The 20,666-nt window shown below is 44.6% G+C and overlaps 1 protein-coding gene across 1 annotated transcript in view; it reads right to left on the reverse strand.

Moving 5' to 3' along the window:
- The window catches only part of gpc5a (glypican 5a), a 174,869-nt gene that overhangs the window by 65,209 nt on the left and 88,994 nt on the right, over positions 1 to 20,666 (reverse strand). Inside the window, exons 6-9 of the mRNA XM_036560848.1 lie at positions 17,544 to 18,079; positions 14,102 to 14,260; positions 12,590 to 12,714; positions 10,894 to 11,019 (exon numbers count right to left, since the gene is read on the reverse strand). Coding sequence (XP_036416741.1) covers positions 10,894 to 11,019; positions 12,590 to 12,714; positions 14,102 to 14,260; positions 17,544 to 18,079 — 946 coding nt within the window. The remainder of the gene's footprint in view (positions 1 to 10,893; positions 11,020 to 12,589; positions 12,715 to 14,101; positions 14,261 to 17,543; positions 18,080 to 20,666) is intronic.

The raw sequence follows: 20,666 nt of genomic DNA on the forward strand, positions 1-20,666 counted from the left end.
AGATACGCTCACAGTGTCCTGATCCAGAGGAGCAGCGCTCATTCATCTTGGTGCTCTGGAGGATCTGGAGGCTGTCCAGCTACATTAACCCTCTTAATGACACTCAGACTGCAGGGACGCTGAGCTAACACACCTCCTCTCCTTGCACATTAAAGCGATAGTTCACACACTACACAGTTCACCCCCCACGGAAACCTATACCCCACCAGTTAGCATGGGGCTACTGCACGACAAAGGGGGACAAAGAAGTACGAAAGAAGAAAAGTGCTTTTGTACCTAATTCAACAAAAGGATCGGTTTGCTTGAACACAGCTTTTTGATCAGAAGTACTGTTTTTTAAATGTTTGTTAAATGACAGTTTTTTTTGCACTGTTTTTTGTTTTTTCACTAGCAACATCCTAGCATCTATGTGGGCCACCACAGCAACTACCTAGGAACATCCTAGCAACCACGTGGAATATCACTACAACCACCTTGCAACACCCTAGAAACCACCCGAGATACCATATAACCCAATAAACCTCCTTGGATATCACAGCAATCAGTTTGCAACGCCCAAGCAACCACCTGGAATACCATAGCAACCAGTCAGCAACCCCCTAGCAACCGCCTAGGATGACATAGGAACTGTTTTGCAACGCTCCTGCAAACACCAAAAATAACCCAGTAATGGTAACATGGTAATCTAACAACAACCAAGCAACCCCCCCCAGGATACTATAGCAACCGGTTAGCAACACCATAGAAACTACCATTGATAGCAACACCCAAGAAGCCACCAGATACCACAGCAACTGGTTAGCAACACCCTTGCAACAACCTGGGATACCTTAGCAATCAAGCAACACCTTTGCAACTACTTGGACTAACATAGGAACAGTTTTGAAACTAAACCCTTGCAAACACCTAAAATTACATGGTAACCATCTGGCAACACTCTAGCAACCACCTGGGATACCACAGCAATTGGTTAGTAACAACCAAGCAACCATCTGGGATACCATAGCAACCACCTCGCAACAACCAGGCAAACAATACTATTGCAATCGGTTAGCAACTCTCAAGCAAGCACCTGGGATACCATAGCAACCACCTGTGAACTATATTTTGGGAACTTTATTTGTAATAATATTGCCTTTATTAAAAGATACATACATATACAGAAGGTGTCCTTAAAATATGCTCAATATTGATTCAGGAAGTTAAAATAAAATGCTAATTTAGATCACAGTAAATTAGCTAAGCTAAAGTAAATTAAGTATTAAACCTCAGACACCAAACAAACCCTGCCTGACGCGTCTGAAACTGGCTGAATTTGAATTTTCTCCAAACTGTCCCTTCAAACAGGCTCCTTCAGAGTGTAATGTAATACGCATTAGCTATAGATGTGTGAGGTACTGGCACTACAGCACCACAGTAACAGTAAATATGCATAATTAAACGGTGTTTTTAATAAAGCGTGGTTAATATGCAGCAGTGTGCTAACAGAGTAATAACACATTACACTAATTCAGCTCACAGCTTCTCTTTTACATTAAAACTCGCTTTAATTCTCACACGGCACACGGGGTGAGTGTGCGAGAGTGAGCGTGACCACAAGCGCAACACATAAAGACCGTAAAGAAATCTATATTACTAGTAAATAATTAATTAGTTTATGGTTCATTTGTGCTATATGGGCCAAACAAGGAGGAAATAGGGTGAATAAGGAGGGAAGGGCACAGGGGGAGAGGAGAAAAGGGAGAAAAGGACAAAGGGAGCAGGAGGAATAAGGGCACAAGGACAAATAAGTAGGCAAGGGGACAAAGGAGCAAGGGGACAGAGGGACTAGGGTACAAAAAAGTCAAGGACACAAGGGAGCAAGAGGAATAAGGAGGCATGAGGATGAATAATTAGGTAGGGGAGGATAAGGAGTCAATGGATGAGGAGACAAGGAGAAGGGACAAGAAAACAAAAGCTTAAGGGGTGGGGATCAAGGAGGCAAGGGGAAAAGGGAGCAAGGGGACAAAGAAACTAGGGGATAAGCATACAAGAGGGCAAGAAGAGGAAGGAGCAAGGGGACAAGGGTAAAAGAGGACCAAGAGGCATAAAGAAGGCAAGGGGATGAATAAGTCAGCAAGGGAATGAAGGAGCAAGGAGACGAAAGAACAAAGATACAGGAAACATTCTTAACACTGCTGTAATAACCTTTCAAATATGTTTATAAACTGTTTATAAACACTTCTGAACTGAAAGTGCACTTCCTGACTCATCACCTTTCTCCCTCGTCCCCTTGCTTCTTTGTCCTTTCCCTCTTGGCCCCTAGTCCCCTAGTTCCTTTGACCCATTGCTCCCTCGTCTCCTTGCTCCTTGTTTAGCCCAAATAACACATTTAAACCATAAAATATTTCATATTTTTGCTCTAATAATGTTTTATGGCCACTTTTCTGAAATGTTTCGGGCGAAAGCAGCAGCTGAGGCTCTGACTGTTCACTTTTGGTTAATTTGTAGGTCCAAACAGAGGAAACAGAATCATTTTGACTGCTGCTTATTTCATATTTCACATTTTCAGAACTAACCTGTCTGAGATGTAAAGAAAATCATAACAAAGCACTAAATAAACGCTCATAAAGCTCCTTCCAGGGCCGTAATGTCACAGACACACATACGAGTGCATGTTTTCTTCACTTTTTACAGGACAAAGCAGCAAAATCACTACCGAATGAACACAGCTCCCTCCACAGGCCGAGATCAGGAACTGCACCCAAATTCCAGCTCCAAAGATCCACCAGACACAATCCTGATATTTTATTATTATTATTCATCAAAAAACAAGCCCTGGATCTGCGTTTAAATCCAGTTTATATGCAGACGAAACGCCCGGGACGCATTAATCTCCCCCTAAAGCTCGTCTGTGGACAGTTTCCTGTTGATGTTCTAAATTATTGGCGCTGTAATAATGTTGAGGATAATCAAAGCAAAGCTAAAGTCTGGCCGGCTAATGCCAGATTACATTTAACCTGATTAAAGCGCCTCAAAAACACATTTCGCCCATTAACAGTTCACAGAAAATCGCTCCATTATGGAGTTCAGAGCTCTAAAAAGGGCAGATCACACCGAGGGGCTAAACGACCCTTTTAGCGGCTCTTAGGGGCCGAGGACAGTGCAGTGGCCTTTAAACCCTTAATGCACACTCAGGGATTTCTGACAGAGCCGCTTAACGGCAAACAGCGCAGGGAGGGAACGGCTGAGGAGCTAGGGGACGAGAGAGAGAGAGAGAAGGGGACGAGAGAGAGAGAGAGAAGGGGACAAGGGAACAAGGGGTTAAACGAGCAAGAGAGTGAGGAACCAAGGGAAGGAGGAGGTAAGAAAACGAGGGAGCAGAGGGAATACAGAGGTAAGTCGAGGAGGCAAGAGGGTGAGGGAACAAGGGAGTGAAGGGTGTTTGACTCTATTCTTCTCTTTTTTTGATCCTTTTGATGTAAAGGGAATAAAGAAACAAGGGAAATAAGGAGGCAAGGGAATAAAGGAGCAAGGGGACAAAAGAGCTAGGGCACAAAGGGCAAGGATACAAGGGAACAAAGGGCAAGGAGACGAGGGAGCAAGTGAAGGACTAGGAAGGGAGGAAAAACATTGAGGCAAGTGAAGAATGGAACAAGTGGACAAATGAGGCAGGGGAAACAAGGAGGCAAAGGGAGCGAGGGAACAAGAGCACAAGGAACCAAGGAAACAAGGAAGCAAGGGATTGAGTTAGAAAGAGGATGAAGGAGGAAGGGAAAAAGGGAGCATAAGCGCAGGGGAGGAAGAGGACAAGTTGAGCAAGGGGACAAGGGAGCAAGAAGATGAGGAAGGAAAAGGATGTGGCAGTGAATGGATGAAGGAGAAAGGGGGCATAAAGGCAGCAAGGGAGCAAGAAGACGAGAGAGGAAGAGAATGAGGGAAGAAGAGGACAAATAAAGAGTCAAGGGGATGAGGAAACAAGGGGATGAATAAAGGAATAAGCGTGGATACGAGACAGTGAAGCAAGGGAAAGAGGTGAAAAGGTGATTGGGGCAAGAAGATGGAGAGGAAAAGGACAAGGGAGGAAGAAGACAAGGGAGCAAGAGGATGAATAAGGGGCGAGGGAGGAAGGGGACGAATTAGAGGATAAATAAGAGGGTGAGGGAGGAAGAGGACAAATTAAGGGTTAAGGAAGTAAGGGGATGAATAAGGGACGAGGGAGAAGGGATGAATAAGGGATGAGGGAGAAAGGGGATGAATAAGGGACGAGGGAGAAAGGGGAGTGAAGGGAATAAATGAGGGAGTAAGGAGCCTAGGGGACGAGTGGACGAGGCTGGTTTGTTTGTTTGTTTGTTTGTTTGTGTGTATGGTTTGCTGCAGTGTGTCCTGTAGAGCGAAACACACTCGGAGTGTTTATTAAATCAAAGCCTCAGTGACAGTGGAGAGAGAGAGAGAGAGAGAGAGAGAGCTTGTTAACCTGACTCTCAGATTAACCACATCCTTCACTAATAAACACACACACACACACACTCACACACACACACACACTCAGAGAGCCTCTCTCAGCACTCAGAGGAAACATCATGAATAAAACATCACACACAGCCGCACGAGACTCCGAGTGTGTGTGTGGATAATAGTAAAATAGACATCACACACACACACGCACACACACGCACACACACGCACACACACACACACGCACACACACACACACACAACTGTGTTTAAAACACACATCACTGTCAACACATCATGATTACAGTTTATGACATCACAGTCAGAATCACTGTGAAATACTACCACAGGGGAATTCCACCCAATTTTCAAAATTCCTACATTAATTTGCTCATTGATTTATAGTAAGTCATTCAGAGTGTTACTATAGGCCGAATGGGGCGGAGCCAAACTGCTGTAGGCTAAATGGGCAGAGCTAAAAGGCTTATTGGGTTTAGTGTTCCTTTCTAAGTTCAGGGAAACGTGTTGAAGTTCCTGTCTGTGGTGAAGGAGCTACTCTACAGATCCAACAGATGGAGATCAGGATGAAGAACACTGGAGTTCCCCTTTAAAGCGTCTGCCCATTGACTTCTATTACAGCGAGATCAGGATGGAGAACACTGGAGTTCCCCTTTAAAGCGTCTGCCCATTGACTTCTATTACAGCGAGATCAGGATAGAGAACACTGGAGTTCCCCTTTAAAGCGTCTGCCCATTGACTTCTATTACAGCGAGATCAGGATGGAGAACACTGGAGTTCCCCTTTAAAGCGTCTGCCCATTGACTTCTATTACAGCGAGATCAGGATGAAGAACACTGGAGTTCCCCTTTAAAGCGTCTGCCCATTGACTTCTATTACAGCGAGATCAGGATGGAGAACACTGGAGTTCCCCTTTAAAGCGTCTGCCCATTGACTTCTATTACAGCGAGATCAGGATAGAGAACACTGGAGTTCCCCTTTAAAGCGTCTGCCCATTGACTTCTATTACAGCGAGATCAGGATGGAGAACACTGGAGTTCCCCTTTAAAGCGTCTGCCCATTGACTTCTATTACAGCGAGATCAGGATGGAGAACACTGGAGTTCTTCAATGTTTGTTAGTATTCAGCACAGCTGATCTCCACCTGCCCAGCATGCAGAGCGAGGATATGAATATGAATGAGGTTATAACCTCTTTACCTGCTGCTCACGCAGTGCATATGTGATGTAAGGCAGATAAACAGGAACGTGTAGGATTTTTAAAGCAGTCTTAAACACTTTAATCTTCATCATAACTCAGATAATATTCTGAAATATTTCTTTATCAACACAGCAGAAAACATGAAACCATACCGAGTGAAAACATCTTCAGTACAGAAAATAATCTTAACATTTTTCTTTAAATTACAATAAATCTCTCAGCCAGCGCTCTACACACAGACTTTTAATTTGTATCACCTGGTTTATTTAGTTCCTGTGATGTGATGAAGTAAACATCTCTGGCTTTGTAAAGGAAGTTAATTATATTTATCTCATGATATCATAAACACAGCGCTCGGCCACGTTTTCACTAGTTAATATTTATGTGTTCATTTAAAATATAATTTACTTATTTTATTTAAATTTTGTATTTTTTTGTTAATTATTTTGAAATGCATTTATTAATGCATTGATGTCTATTTACTTATTAATAATGAATGAATTCACTCATTTATTTATGTATTTTTATATATTTAGTTATTTATTTTATTTGTTTATTTATATTCAGTAATTTATTCTTTGTCCCGCCGAGGTGGTCCGCTCTCATTAGCCCCCCTGTGGGGTTAATTGGGATAAACAAAAGAAAATAAATATCATTAATATTTATGATTTTTAACATTTAATAGTAAATATAGAAAAAAACAGATACAGTTTTATTCATATTTCTGTGCTCTGACTGATTCATTTATTAATTGAATAACAAAATGCAGTAATGAATTACTGGTGTCATTTAATCAATATTATTTTATCAGTTAATATGTGTGTGTGCGTACTTGTCCTCATTAAGTTAATCTGGGTCTCTCTGATGTTTTGATATACATTAATTAATGTTTATTTATCTATAAATTAAATACATGAACACATGAATTAGTTAGTTAGTATATTTATTTATTGATGTATTTATTTTCCTTCAATACACGTATTATAATGTTTGTGAGGTTTAATTCACCAAAAACAGTGAACTGTGTAGCCTTTTAGACTAACATATGTAAATAAGCTCTGTTCTGATTGGCTGCGCCATATTCAAAAAGCAGTTTGGGCTGAAACACTCCTTATAACTTTAATGTGAATGGGTGGGGCTAAACTGCTGTAGACTGAATGGTGGGGCTAAACTGCTGTAGACTGAATGGTGGGGCTAAACTGCTGTAGCTGAATGGTGGGGCTAAACTGCTGTAGCTGAATGGTGGAGCTAAACTGCTGTAGACTGAATGGTGGAGCTAAACTGCTGTAGACTGAATGGTGGAGCTAAACTGCTGTAGCTGAATGGTGGAGCTAAACTGCTGTAGACTGAATGGTGGGGCTAAACTGCTGTAGCTGAATGGTGGAGCTAAACTGCTGTAGACTGAATGGTGGAGCTAAACTGCTGTAGACTGAATGGTGGAGCTAAACTGCTGTAGACTGAATGGTGGGGCTAAACTGCTGTAGCTGAATGGTGGAGCTAAACTGCTGTAGCTGAATGGTGGAGCTAAACTGCTGTAGCTGAATGGTGGAGCTAAACTGCTGTAGACTGAATGGTGGAGCTAAACTGCTGTAGCTGAATGGTGGAGCTAAACTGCTGTAGACTGAATGGTGGAGCTAAACTGCTGTAGACTGAATGGTGGGGCTAAACTGCTGTAGCTGAATGGTGGAGCTAAACTGCTGTAGACTGAATGGTGGAGCTAAACTGCTATAGCTGAATGGTGGGGCTAAACTGCTGTAGCTGAATGGTGGAGCTAAACTGCTGTAGACTGAATGGTGGGGCTAAACTGCTGTAGCTGAATGGTGGAGCTAAACTGCTGTAGACTGAATGGTGGAGCTAAACTGCTGTAGACTGAATGGTGGAGCTAAACTGCTGTAGACTGAATGGTGGAGCTAAACTGCTGTAGCTGAATGGTGGAGCTAAACTGCTGTAGACTGAATGGTGGAGCTAAACTGCTGTAGACTGAATGGTGGGGCTAAACTGCTGTAGACTGAATGGTGGAGCTAAACTGCTGTAGACTGAATGGTGGAGCTAAACTGCTGTAGCTGAATGGTGGAGCTAAACTGCTGTAGACTGAATGGTGGAGCTAAACTGCTGTAGACTGAATGGTGGAGCTAAACTGCTGTAGCTGAATGGTGGAGCTAAACTGCTGTAGACTGAATGGTGGAGCTAAACTGCTATAGAGTGAATGGTGGAGCTAAACTGCTGTAGCTGAATGGTGGAGCTAAACTGCTGTAGCTGAATGGTGGAGCTAAACTGCTGTAGACTGAATGGTGGAGCTAAACTGCTGTAGCTGAATGGTGGAGCTAAACTGCTGTAGACTGAATGGTGGAGCTAAACTGCTGTAGACTGAATGGTGGAGCTAAACTGCTGTAGACTGAATGGTGGAGCTAAACTGCTGTAGCTGAATGGTGGGGCTAAACTGCTGTAGACTGAATGGTGGAGCTAAACTGCTGTAGACTGAATGGTGGGGCTAAACTGCTGTAGACTGAATGGTGGAGCTAAACTGCTGTAGACTGAATGGTGGAGCTAAACTGCTGTAGACTGAATGGTGGGACTAAACTGCTGTAGACTGAATGGTGGAGCTAAACTGCTGTAGACTGAATGGTGGGAGCTAAACTGCTGTAGACTGAATGGTGGAGCTAAACTGCTGTAGACTGAATGGTGGGGCTAAACTGCTGTAGACTGAATGGTGGAGCTAAACTGCTGTAGACTGAATGGTGGGGCTAAACTGCTGTAGACTGAATGGTGGAGCTAAACTGCTGTAGACTGAATGGTGGAGCTAAACTGCCGTAGACTGAATGGTGGGGCTAAACTGCTGGTCAGTTACTGATTCTCTTTAACAGAACTGTACTTTTAAATATTAATTCAGTCCTTTTCACTTGACACAGTAACAACAGCAGCAGCCAGATACTACATTGTGAAGGTTTAAATCAGTATATGCAAATCTTAATGTGAATACTACAACACTGACGCAGTTCCTCTCCACAGCCACGAGAGGGCGCCTCAAACAGTGCTACTCTGATTAAAGCCGCACTGGACAGGAACTGTCCTTTGACATCTCTGCTCAGCGTTCATTAAACATCCACAACCCCTCTCTCTCCCTCTCCTTCTTTATCTCTCTCTCTCTCCCTCTCTCTCCCTCTTCTTCTTTATCTCTCTCTCTCTCCCTCTCTCTCCCTCTTCTTCTTTATCTCTCTCTCTCTCTCTCCTTCTTTATCTCTCTCTCTCTCTCTCTCCTTCTTTATCTCTCTCTCTCTCCCTCTTCTTCTTTATCTCTCTCTCTCTCCCTCTCCTTCTTTATCTCTCTCTCTCTCCCTCTCTCTCCCTCTTCTTCTTTATCTCTCTCTCTCCCTCTCTCTCCCTCTTCTTCTTATCTCTCTCTCTCTCTCTCTCTCTCCTTCTTTATCTCTCTCTCTCTCCCTCTCCTTCTTTATCTCTCTCTCTCTCTCTCCCTCTCCTTCTTTATCTTTCACTCTCTCTCTCCTTCTTTATCTCTCTCTCTCTCCCTCTCCTTCTTTATCTCTCTCTCTCTCCTCTCCTTCTTTATCTCTCTCTCTCTCTCCCTCTCCTTCTTTATCTTTCACTCTCTCTCTCCTTCTTTATCTCTCTCTGTCTCCCTCTCCTTCTTTATCTCTCTCTCTCTCTCTCCCTCTCCTTCTTTATCTTTCACTCTCTCTCCCTTTCTCTCCTTCTCTCTCTCTCTCTGAAATACAGCCTCACCTGCTGCTGACAGCGGTGACAGCTCAGAGGAAATACCACCGGGGGGCGCCGACAGGACAGAAGACAAACGAGCAGCAGAGAGATGGATGGGTCAGGAGTGCGAGAGAAATAGAGAGAGAGAGAGAGAGAGAGAGAGAGGTGTATCTGTTATGAACTGTGCTGATGGTGAAAGATGACAGTATCACTTTAGCCAAGAAAAAAGACACTAACCGGCCACTTTATTAGAAACACCAACCTTTTGCTTCCACTCACTGGCCACTTTATCAGAAACACCCACTTTGTGCTTCTGCTAACTGGCCACTTTATTAGAAACACCTACCTTGTGCTTTGACTAGCTGGCCACTTTATTAGAAACACCCACCTTGCGCTTTCTCTAAATGACCACTTTATCAGAAACACCTATCCTATAAGTCCACTATGCATGTGCTGCTGGGAAAAGTAGTGTGTGTGTGTGTTAGTGGGTGTGGGTGTGTGTGTTCCTGTGTGTGTGTGTGTGTGCGTTAGTGTGTGTGTGTGGGTGTGTGTTAGTGTGTGTGCGTTAGTGTGTGTGTGTGGGTGTGTGTGTGTTCGTGTGTGTGTGTGTGTGTGTCTGTGTGTGCGTTAGTGTGTGTGTGTGTGGGTGTGTGTTCGTGTGTGTGTGTGTGTGTCTGTGTGTGTGTGTGCGTTAGTGTGTGTGTGTGTGTGTGTGTGTGTTCGTGTGTGTGTGTGTGTGTGTGTGTCTGTGTGTGTGTGTGCGTTAGTGTGTGTGTGTGGGTGTGTGTTAGTGTGTGTGCGTTAGTGTGTGTGTGTGGGTGTGTGTTAGTGTGTGCGTTAGTGTGTGTGTGTGGGTGTGTGTTAGTGTGTGTGCGTTAGTGTGTGCGTGTGTGGGTGTGTGTTCGTGTGTATGCGTTAGTGTGGGTGTGTGTTCGTGTGTGTGTGTGTGTGTGTGTCTGTGTGTGCGTTAGTGTGTGTTCGTGTGTGTGTGTGTGTCTGTGTGTGCGTTAGTGTGTGTTCGTGTGTGTGTGTGTTCATGTGTGTGTGTGTGCGTTAGTGTGTGTGTGTGTGTGTGTGCGTTAGTGTGTGTGTGTGGGTGTGTGTGGGTGTGTCTGTTTCTGTGTGTGTGTGGGTGTGTGTTGTGTGTGTGTGTGGGTGTGGGTGTGTGTTCGTGTGTGTGTGTGGGTGTGTGTTAGTGTGTGTGTGTTAGTGTGTGTGCGTTAGTGTGTGTGTGTGTGGGTGTGTGTTCGTGTGTGTGTGTGTGTGTGTCTGTGTGTGTGTGTGCGTTAGTGTGTGTGTGTGTGTGTGTCTGTGTGTGTGTGGGTGTGTGTTCGTGTGTGTGTGTGTGTGTCTGTGTGTGCGTTAGTGTGTGTGTGTGGGTGTGTGTTCGTGTGTGTCTGTGTGTGTGTGTGTCTGTGTGTGCGTTAGTGTGTGTGTGTGTGGGTGTGTGTGTGTGTGTGTGTGTGTCTGTGTGTGTGTCTGTGTGTGCGTTAGTGTGTGTGTGTGTGTGTGTGTGTGTGTGTACCTCCTGACCACGTCGGCTCCGTTCCAGCAGGCTAATCCGTCTCCTGATGCGAGCTCGGTCACACACAGCTGATCAGCCAGACCACCGTAAAAGGCCCGGTACAGACGCAGACCCCCGACAAAGTCCCTACAGAACACACATACAGACAGACACTTTACACACATGTACACACTATATGGCCAAAAGTATGTGGACACCCCTCCTAATTATTGATTTCACTCATTACCAGCAGGTGTATGCAATCAAACACACAGCCATGCTCCATAGACAAACACTGGCAGTAGAGAGTCGAACTAAAGAGCTCAATGTCTTTAAACATAGCACTGTCATAGGGTGCCGCCTCTGCCACGAGTCAGTTTGTGAAATTTTCTGCCCTGCTAGATCTGCCCCAGACAACTGTAAGTGCTATTACTGTGAAATGGAAGCGTCCAGGAGCAACAACAGCTCAGCAATGAAGTGGTGGACCACACGCCTCTCCTCTGGAAGCAACGTCAGCACAAGACCTGAGCGTCAGGAGCTTCATTAAATGGGTCTCCATGGCTGATCAGCTGCACACAAGCCTAAGATCACTATGCGGAATTCCAAGTGTCGGCTGGAGTGGTGTAAAGCGCCGCCACTGGACTCTGGAGCAGTGGAACCGTGTTCTCTGGAGTGATGAATCTTCTCTGTCTGTCAGTCTGATGATGAATCTGGGTTTGGTGGATGTCAGGAGAACGTTACCTACTGGAATGCAGAGCCAACAGTAGAGTTTGGTGGAGGAGGGATGATGGGCGGGGCTGTTTTTCAGGGTTTGGGCTCCTCAGTTCCAGTGAAGGGTGATGTTGATGCTGCAGCACAAAGACATTTTACACAGTTATCTGCTTCCAGCTTTGTGTCAGCAGTTTGGGGAAGAGCCTTTCCTGTTCCAGCATGACTGAGCCCCTGAGCACAAAGCAGCTCCATAAAGACATGGAGTGACCAGTTTGGTGCAGAGGAACTCCAGTGGCCTCACAGAACCCTGACCTCAACCCCACTGAACACCTTTGGGATGAACTAGAATGGAAATTGTGAGCCAGACCCTCTCGTCCACCATCAGTGTCTGACCTCACAAATGCTCTTTAGATTGAATGGACACAAATTCCCACAGACTATCTCCAATTTCCCAGAAGAGTAGAAGCTGTTAGAGCTGCAAAGAGGGACCAGCTCCATATTAAAGCCTAAGGATTTGGAATGGAACGTCCAACAAGCTCATATAGGTGCGATGGTCAGGTGTCCATATACTTTTGGCCATATAGTGCATGTACACAAACTGTAAACACATCACAGACAGACAGAATTTTTTTATTGCAGTTTCTCGCTTTGTCCACTAGGTGTCCTCATACGCTGTATTAGCCAGACACATTCTCTCAGACAAAAAGCTTTTCTAGTTCATCTGTTTTCTATAAAGAGACATTCAGAGGGTCTGAGAGGTCAATCAGGGAATCCCAGATCCCCCCAGGACCCCATGTATTTCACACCTTGGCTGTAGAATTCCTGAAAGGAAAAAACACTCAGTATCTGTTAAATGATGGGCAGATTCGTCGATTTTTGATATGATCAATAGCGACAGCCCCAAATTTCAGTCACGACAGACACATTTACACGTTTACACGTTTATAATGTCTCTCTTATTGATTATAACACTGAGTTTGTGCTGAGATATGACAGAGTCACTCACTGTCTCCTGCTGCTGAGAGTTTCCTCTGCAGGTTTGGCTGAAACTCGGAGGGGGAGTGAGTCCCGGACCCCCTGCTGGACCCCACCGGACTGCAGCCTGCTGGGGTGGCCACACGCACCGCGGATCTGCAGAGAGAGAGAGACATATTACTCATATTTACCTCCTGACTGGATCCTCAGAATTACCCATTATAGATTTAATTCTAAGTAATTTAAGTCCATTTCAACAGCAGCCATAACCCACACAGTTATACGTGTTACATATCAGTTATGATCAAACTATTACCCAGAATGCCTCATATTCAAAACGATCAGTCACAGAAATGAACAGAAAATCACAGTGTATTATTTCTTCTTTATAAACTTCACACAGTGTTTGAAATAATGAAAAAGATGTACAAATCTCTTTTATAGGCTATGTTATGATATTTTAAACTATGTTATGTAAGTTATGATTGTATACAATCACACTCTAGTAGCAGTAGCAAAGAATGGCCACTAGATGGTGCTGAGTGATCAGTAATGACAGATGGATGGATTTTACAGAGATTCTTCATTATAAACTAAACCCTCTCTCTCTCTCTCTCTCTCTCTCTCTGTCTCTCTCTCTGTCTCTCTCTCTCTCTGTCTCTCTCTCTGTCTCTGTTTCTCTCTCCCTCTCTGTCTATATATATGTATACATATACACCTCTCTCTCTCTCTCTCTCTCTCTCTCTCTCTGGAGTGGTATGTATGATTTCGGGCTGTGCCACATTCCTCCTCGTCCTAGTGGTGTTCGTATAAACCCGCAGTGGATTTCAGGCTGCTGGTTTGGAAAAGCTCCCGAATATAGGAATGCTGAGGCCGCTGGGAAGAGTTTAAAGAGCCCATATCATCAAAAAATCAACTTACTTCAACTTTTTAAAAATAAGAGTTTGATGTAGCGTTCACACTCACATCCACTCAGTCCATCCAGGCCTGTTTTGAATTGATTTTGTGATGTCACAAACACCCAGCCTACAGCAGTTTAGCTCCACTCATTCAGCCGAAAACCTCATAAACCTCACAGGTGGTCCTCAGGGTGGGGAGCAGAATAGGACATTAGCAAACTGAGTGATTTGGGCCCTTTAATGTGTTCATCCTCCAGCTCCACAGTGGGAAGAGGCTCAGATGACTCTGCTGGCGCTGCCGCCGTAATAAAACCCTCGGCCAGCTGGTCGTGTGTGTGTAGAGCAGCGAGTGTGAGGCTTGTTTTTCCCCAAACCGATGACTAAACCGAAAACGCAGAGCACATAAAGCTCTCGCAGGATCCCGTTCTCAGTCCTTCGGTCACTTCGGGGACAAAACGTGGAACCACATGAGCGGAGAATGATTCATCCTTCAGAACTTTCACTGTTCAGCACGAGGCTGAAGTACAAACACTGAGAGACAGAAAGAACGTCCATAACAATGGAACCTACAACCAGGAGTCGCCTTAAGAGGGCGACGGTGATTCTACATGCCTGAAGAAGACGTGTATAAACAATCTCCTGACCTGGGTGGACAGCCAGGGGGCGTTCTTGTGCGCGTGTGCGATGGCGTCTCGGACGACGGTGGGCACCGCGGCTAGTGCCCGCTCCAGATCTGCTCCACCGCTCATCCGGGTGGACAGCGCCTCCAGGGAGCGCACAAACTCCCTCCAGTGGGAGTCCACCTGCAACACAGGAGACAGTTTAGAACTTGACCAGCATGTTAGCTCGTATTGTCTAGAACTTAACCAGCATGTTAGCTCGTATTGTTTAGAACTAGACCAGCATGTTAGCTCGTATTGTTCAGAACTTGACTGGCATGTTAGCTCGTATTGTTTAGAACTTGACTGGCATGTTAGCTCGTATTGTTTAGAACTTGATCAGCATGTTAGCTGGTATTGTTTAGAACTTGATCAGCATGTTAGCTCGTATTGTTTAGAACTTGATCAGCATGTTAGCTGGTATTGTTTAGAACTTGACTGGCATGTTAGCTCGTATTGTTTAGAACTTGATCAGCATGTTAGCTCGTATTGTTTAGAACTTGACTGGCATGTTAGCTCGTATTGTTTAGAACTTGATCAGCATGTTAGCTGGTATTGTTTAGAACTTGATCAGCATGTTAGCTCGTATTGTTTAGAACTTGATCAGCATGTTAGCTGGTATTGTTTAGAACTTGATCAGCATGTTAGCTGGTATTGTTTAGAACTTGATCAGCATGTTAGCTCGTATTGTTTAGAACTTGATCAGCGTGTTAGCTCATATTGTTTAGAACTTGACTGGCATGTTAACTCGTATTGTTTAGAACTAGAACAGCATGTTAGCTCGTATTGTTTAGAACTAGAACAGCATGTTAGCTCGTATTGTTTAGAACTAGACCGGCATGTTAGCTCGTATTGTTTAGAACTAGACCAGCATGTTAGCTCGTATTGTTTAGAACTTGACCGGCATGTTAGCTCGTATTGTTTAGAACTAGACCAGCATGTTAGCTCGTATTGTTTAGAACTTGACTGGCATGTTAGCTCGTATTGTTTAGAACTTGATCAGCATGTTAGCTCGTATTGTTTAGAACTAGAACAGCATGTTAGCTCGTATTGTTTAGGACTTGACTGGCATGTTAACTCGTATTGTTTAGAACTAGAACAGCATGTTAGCTCGTATTGTTTAGAACTAGAACAGCATGTTAGCTCATATTGTTTAGAACTAGACCGGCATGTTAGCTCGTATTGTTTAGAACTTGATCAGCATGTTAGCTCGTATTGTTTAGAACTAGAACAGCATGTTAGCTCGTATTGTTTAGAACTAGAACAGCATGTTAGCTCGTATTGTTTAGAACTAGACCGGCACGTTAGCTCGTATTGTTTAGAACTAGAACAGCACGTTAGCTCGTATTGTTTAGAACTAGACCGGCATGTTAGCTCGTATTGTTTAGAACTAGACCAGCACGTTAGCTCGTATTGTTTAGGACTTGACTGGCATGTTAGCTCGTATTGTTTAGAACTAGAACAGCATGTTAGCTCGTATTGTTTAGAACTAGAACAGCATGTTAGCTCGTATTGTTTAGAACTAGACCAGCATGTTAGCTCGTATTGTTTAGAACTAGACCAGCACGTTAGCTCGTATTGTTTAGAACTTGACTGGCATGTTAGCTCGTATTGTTTAGAACTTGACTGGCATGTTAGCTCGTATTGTTTAGAACTAGACCAGCATGTTAGCTCGTATTGTTTAGAACTAGACCAGCACGTTAGCTCGTATTGTTTAGGACTTGACTGGCATGTTAGCTCGTATTGTTTAGAACTAGAACAGCACGTTAGCTCGTATTGTTTAGAACTAGACCAGCACGTTAGCTCGTATTGTTTAGAATTAGAACAGCATGTTAGCTCGTATTGTTTAGAACTAGACCAGCACGTTAGCTCATATTGTTTAGAACTTGACTGGCATGTTAGCTCGTATTGTTTAGAACTAGAACAGCATGTTAGCTTGTATTGTTTAGAACTAGACCAGCACGTTAGCTCATATTGTTTAGAACTTGACTGGCATGTTAGCTCGTATTGTTTAGAACTAGAACAGCATGTTAGCTCGTATTGTTTAGAACTTGACTGGCATGTTAGCTCGTATTGTTTAGAACTTGACTGGCATGTTAGCTCGTATTGTTTAGAACTAGACCAGCATGTTAGCTCGTATTGTTTAGAACTAGACCGGCATGTTAGCTCGTATTGTTTAGAACTTGACTGGCATGTTAGCTCGTATTGTTTAGAACTTGACTGGCATGTTAGCTCGTATTGTTTAGAATTAGAACAGCATGTTAGCTCGTATTGTTTAGAACTAGACCAGCATGTTAGCTCGTATTGTTTAGAACTTGACTGGCATATTAGCTTGTATTGTTTAGAACTTGACTGGCATGTTAGCTCGTATTGTTTAGAACTAGAACAGCATGTTAGCTCGTATTGTTTAGAACTTGACTGGCATGTTAGCTCGTATTGTTTAGAACTTGACTGGCATGTTAGCTCGTATTGTTTAGAACTTGACTGGCATGTTAGCTCGTATTGTTTAGAACTTGACTGGCATGTTAGCTCGTATTGTTTAGAACTAGACCGGCACGTTAGCTCGTATTGTTTAGAACTAGACCAGCACGTTAGCTCATATTGTTTAGAACTAGAACAGCACGTTAGCTCATATTGTTTAGAACTAGAACAGCATGTTAGCTCGTATTGTTTAGAACTTGATCAGCATGTTAGCTCGTATTGTTTAGAACTTGATCAGCATGTTAGCTCGTATTGTTTAGAACTAGAACAGCATGTTAGCTCGTATTGTTTAGAACTTGATCAGCATGTTAGCTCGTATTGTTTAGAACTTGACTGGCATGTTAGCTCGTATTGTTTAGAACTAGAACAGCATGTTAGCTCGTATTGTTTAGAACTTGACTGGCATGTTAGCTCGTATTGTTCAGAACTTGATCAGGATGTTAGCTCGTATTGTTTAGAACTAGAACTAGAGCTTTTATCTCGTTTTTGCAGTTGCTCTGGGTCAGTGGTCACAGACGCTGGTTCTGGAGATCCACCTTCCTGTAGAATCTTGGTCCAACCACACTCTGCCACACCTGCTGCAGCTCATTAACGTATTCAGAAGTCTCTGATTGGCTGGATCAGTGTTCAGTAGGGTGCAACATGTCAGAACTGGAGGCGCAGATCACCAGGAGGAGGCGTTCTGACCACTGCTGTAGGTACTTTGTATTACACCACATGTCAAAGGTATCCAGGCGTTACACACAGCTTGTATAATCTCCATAGAAAAGTACTGACCAATAGAATGTGACACTCTGGAGCAGCTGCACATGATCCTAAGGTCTCGATGTCCAGTGCCCACCCTGGGCTAGAGGGGTATAAAGCCCCCCCCGTTTGACTCCGCCCACTCTTCACACATTCCTTCTAAGTGATGAAACGTAAAACTGAAACAGAAGTGTGTACGTACCTCGGCGAGGCTGGCGAGGCAGCCGCGCAGGACGTTGAGGCAGTATCCCATGCAGGGCCTGCTGCTGATCAGCGCCTGGCAGTGCGGGCAGTAGCTCATGCGCAGCAGCGCCTTGCGGCACTCGCGGCTGAGCTGCAGGTGGTCCGTGGTGTTGATGACCTCCACGCCCAGGTGCAGCGCCTGCAGGAGGACGCGGTTGGGCAGTGAGGCGCGGGTCAGCTGCTTGGCCAGCATGCCAGGATAGCTCCCGTACGGCGCCAGCCCGCGGCCCACCGAGCGCACGCACTCTCCGTAGGCCGGGTCCAGTGGATCCAGGCCCGGCTCCACCAGCCGCTCGAACACCGGCGGGAAGAGGGCGTGGAAAAAACGTTGCACCGCCTCCTCCAGCCCAAGCTCCGCCCCCAGCACAAACAGACCCATGTCCGTGAAGAGTTCAGACACATGGGGTGCTGCACGCTCCGCCAGGTCCCGGTATGTGGAGAGCAAGAGCGCCACCGTCTGGTTCTGAGCGTGACGCACCAGTGACTCCACCGCCTCTGGAACACAGAGAGAGAGAAAACTATACATGAGAGATGGCTGGATATTCAGCTCCACCCATTCATCTTACAGCAATTTAGCCCCACCCATTCAGTCTACAGCAGTTTAGCCACGCCCATTCAGCCTATATAAGGCGTGTTTAAGCCTGTTTAAGGCATAAAGAGGTTAGAAAATGAATGTAATCGTGAACTGTGACTGTTTTGGTACATAAATCCTCAAAAGCGTAAGTGTAAAAACATAAACTGGAGTAAACATGAGTAGAAATACAACACAGGTAAAGAATGACGGCTGTTTTTGTTCTTTCTTTTCTTCTCTTTTGTTCTTTTCTCCTCTGATTTTCTCTTCATCTTTCATTCATTCATCCATCCATCCATCATCTAAACCGTTTATCTTTCTGGGTCGCGGTGGGGTGCTGGAGCCTATCCCAGCTGTCATTGGGCAGAAGGCAGGATACACCCTGGACAGGTCGCCAGTCCATCGCAGTCATTCATTCATTCATTCTGCTGAAGGTCTGTGATGAGGTGTACGATGTTCTTGCTGATTCTGGGCTCTGCTACGGTATAACAGATCGTCCTCTCCAATTAAATCAGCAGAACCAAGAGAACACTATTAAAAACTGAAAAACAACTTCAAACTGATCAGCAGGGGGCGCTTCACCTACAGGAGCCATTCAAATACATTACAGACCCTGGAAGACTGAGAGTGACCTCGCCTCCGGTCAACACTGACTTATCTCGGTCTGCAGGAGGAAGGAGAGAGAGAGAGAGAGAGAGATACAGAGAGAGAGAGAGAGAGAGATACAGGGAGAGAGAGAGAGATAGTGAGAGATACAGAGAGAGAGAGAGATACAGAGAGAGAGAGGGAGAGAGATACAGGGAGAGAGAGATAGAGAGAGAGAGAGAGATACAGAGAGAGAGTGAGAGATACAGAGAGAGAGAGAGAGGGGGAGAGAGATACAGGGTGAGAGAGAGAGAGAGAGAGAGAGAGAGAGAGATACAGAGAGAGAGAGAGGAGAGAGAGAGAGATACAGGGAGAGAGAGAGAGAGTGAGAGATACAGAGAGAGACAGAGAGAGATACAGAGAGAGAGAGAGGGAGAGAGATACAGGGAGAGAGAGAGAGAGTGAGAGATACAGGGAGAGTGAAAAAGCCTGATCATGTGTTTCTAAGCCTGCAGGGCTTTGATGTGGTTCTGAAGCAGTTCAGAGAGGGTCCCTGAGTCTCCAGGCTGTGGGGAGGATGTTCCTCGAGGCAGGTTTAGAGGAAGATCACAGCCTCTTCCTCAGAGAGACAATCATAAAGGCAGGTAATGAGTAACGAAGCGACGGGCCGAGGGCAGCCGCTCTGCAGGAAGTGTAATTTCCTCTACAGTTTCTTTTGTAAGCAATATCCCCACGGCTCGCTTTACAAGCGCTCAGGGCCACCTGGACCCACAGCCCCAATCCTACAATGCACTGCACAGCAGGACCACCACAGCTCCTGGATACCATACGCAAAAATGTGTGAACACACCAGAAACAATGACGTGACCATTAACATGGTTTCACAGAGAGGAGAGAATGACAAACTAAACTCAACTCGCCATGATAATCCCAACTCTAAACCCTGAACTCACAACGATAATCCCAACTCTAAACCCTGAACTCACAACGATAATCCCAACTCTAAACCCTGAAATCACAACGATAATCCCAACGCTAAACCCTGAACTCACAACGATAATCCCAACTCTAAACCCTGAACTCACAACAATAATCCCAACTCTAAACCCTGAACTCACAACGATAATCCCAACTCTAAACCCTGAACTCACAACAATAATCCCAACTCTAAACCCTAAACTCACAATGATAATCCCAACTCTAAACCCTGAACTCACAACGATAATCCCAACTCTAAACCCTGAACTCACAACAATAATCCCAACTCTAAACCCTGAACTCACAATGATAATCCCAACGCTAAACCCTGAACTCACAACGATAATCCCAACTCTAAACCCTGAACTCACAACAATAATCCCAACTCTAAACCCTGAACTCACAATGATAATCCCAACGCTAAACCCTGAACTCACAACGACAATCCCAACTCTTCACCTTAAACTCACCATGATAATCCCCACGCTAAACCCTAAACTCACAATGATAATCCCAACTGTAAAACTTGAATCCATAACGATAATCCCAACTCTAAACCCTGAACTCACAACGATAATCCCAACTGTAAAACCTAAATTCATAATGATAATCCCAACGATAAACCCTGAATTCACAACAATAATCCCACCTCTACACCTTAAACCCAGCATGATAATCCCAATGCTAAACCCTAAACTCACAACGATAATTCCAACTGTAAAACCTAAATTCATAACGATAATCCCAACGATAAACCCTGAACTCACAATGATAATCCCAATGCTAAACCCTGAACTCACAATGATAATCCCAACGCTAAACCCTGAACTCATAACGATAATCCCACCTCTAAACCCTAAACTCACAACGATAATCCCAACTCTAAACCCTGAACTCACAATGATAATCCTAACTCTACATTTTAAACTCACCACGATAATCCCAATT

Source organism: Colossoma macropomum, unplaced genomic scaffold (genome assembly GCF_904425465.1).
Source record: "Colossoma macropomum unplaced genomic scaffold, Colossoma_macropomum, whole genome shotgun sequence".
NCBI classification, from domain to species: domain Eukaryota; kingdom Metazoa; phylum Chordata; class Actinopteri; order Characiformes; family Serrasalmidae; genus Colossoma; species Colossoma macropomum.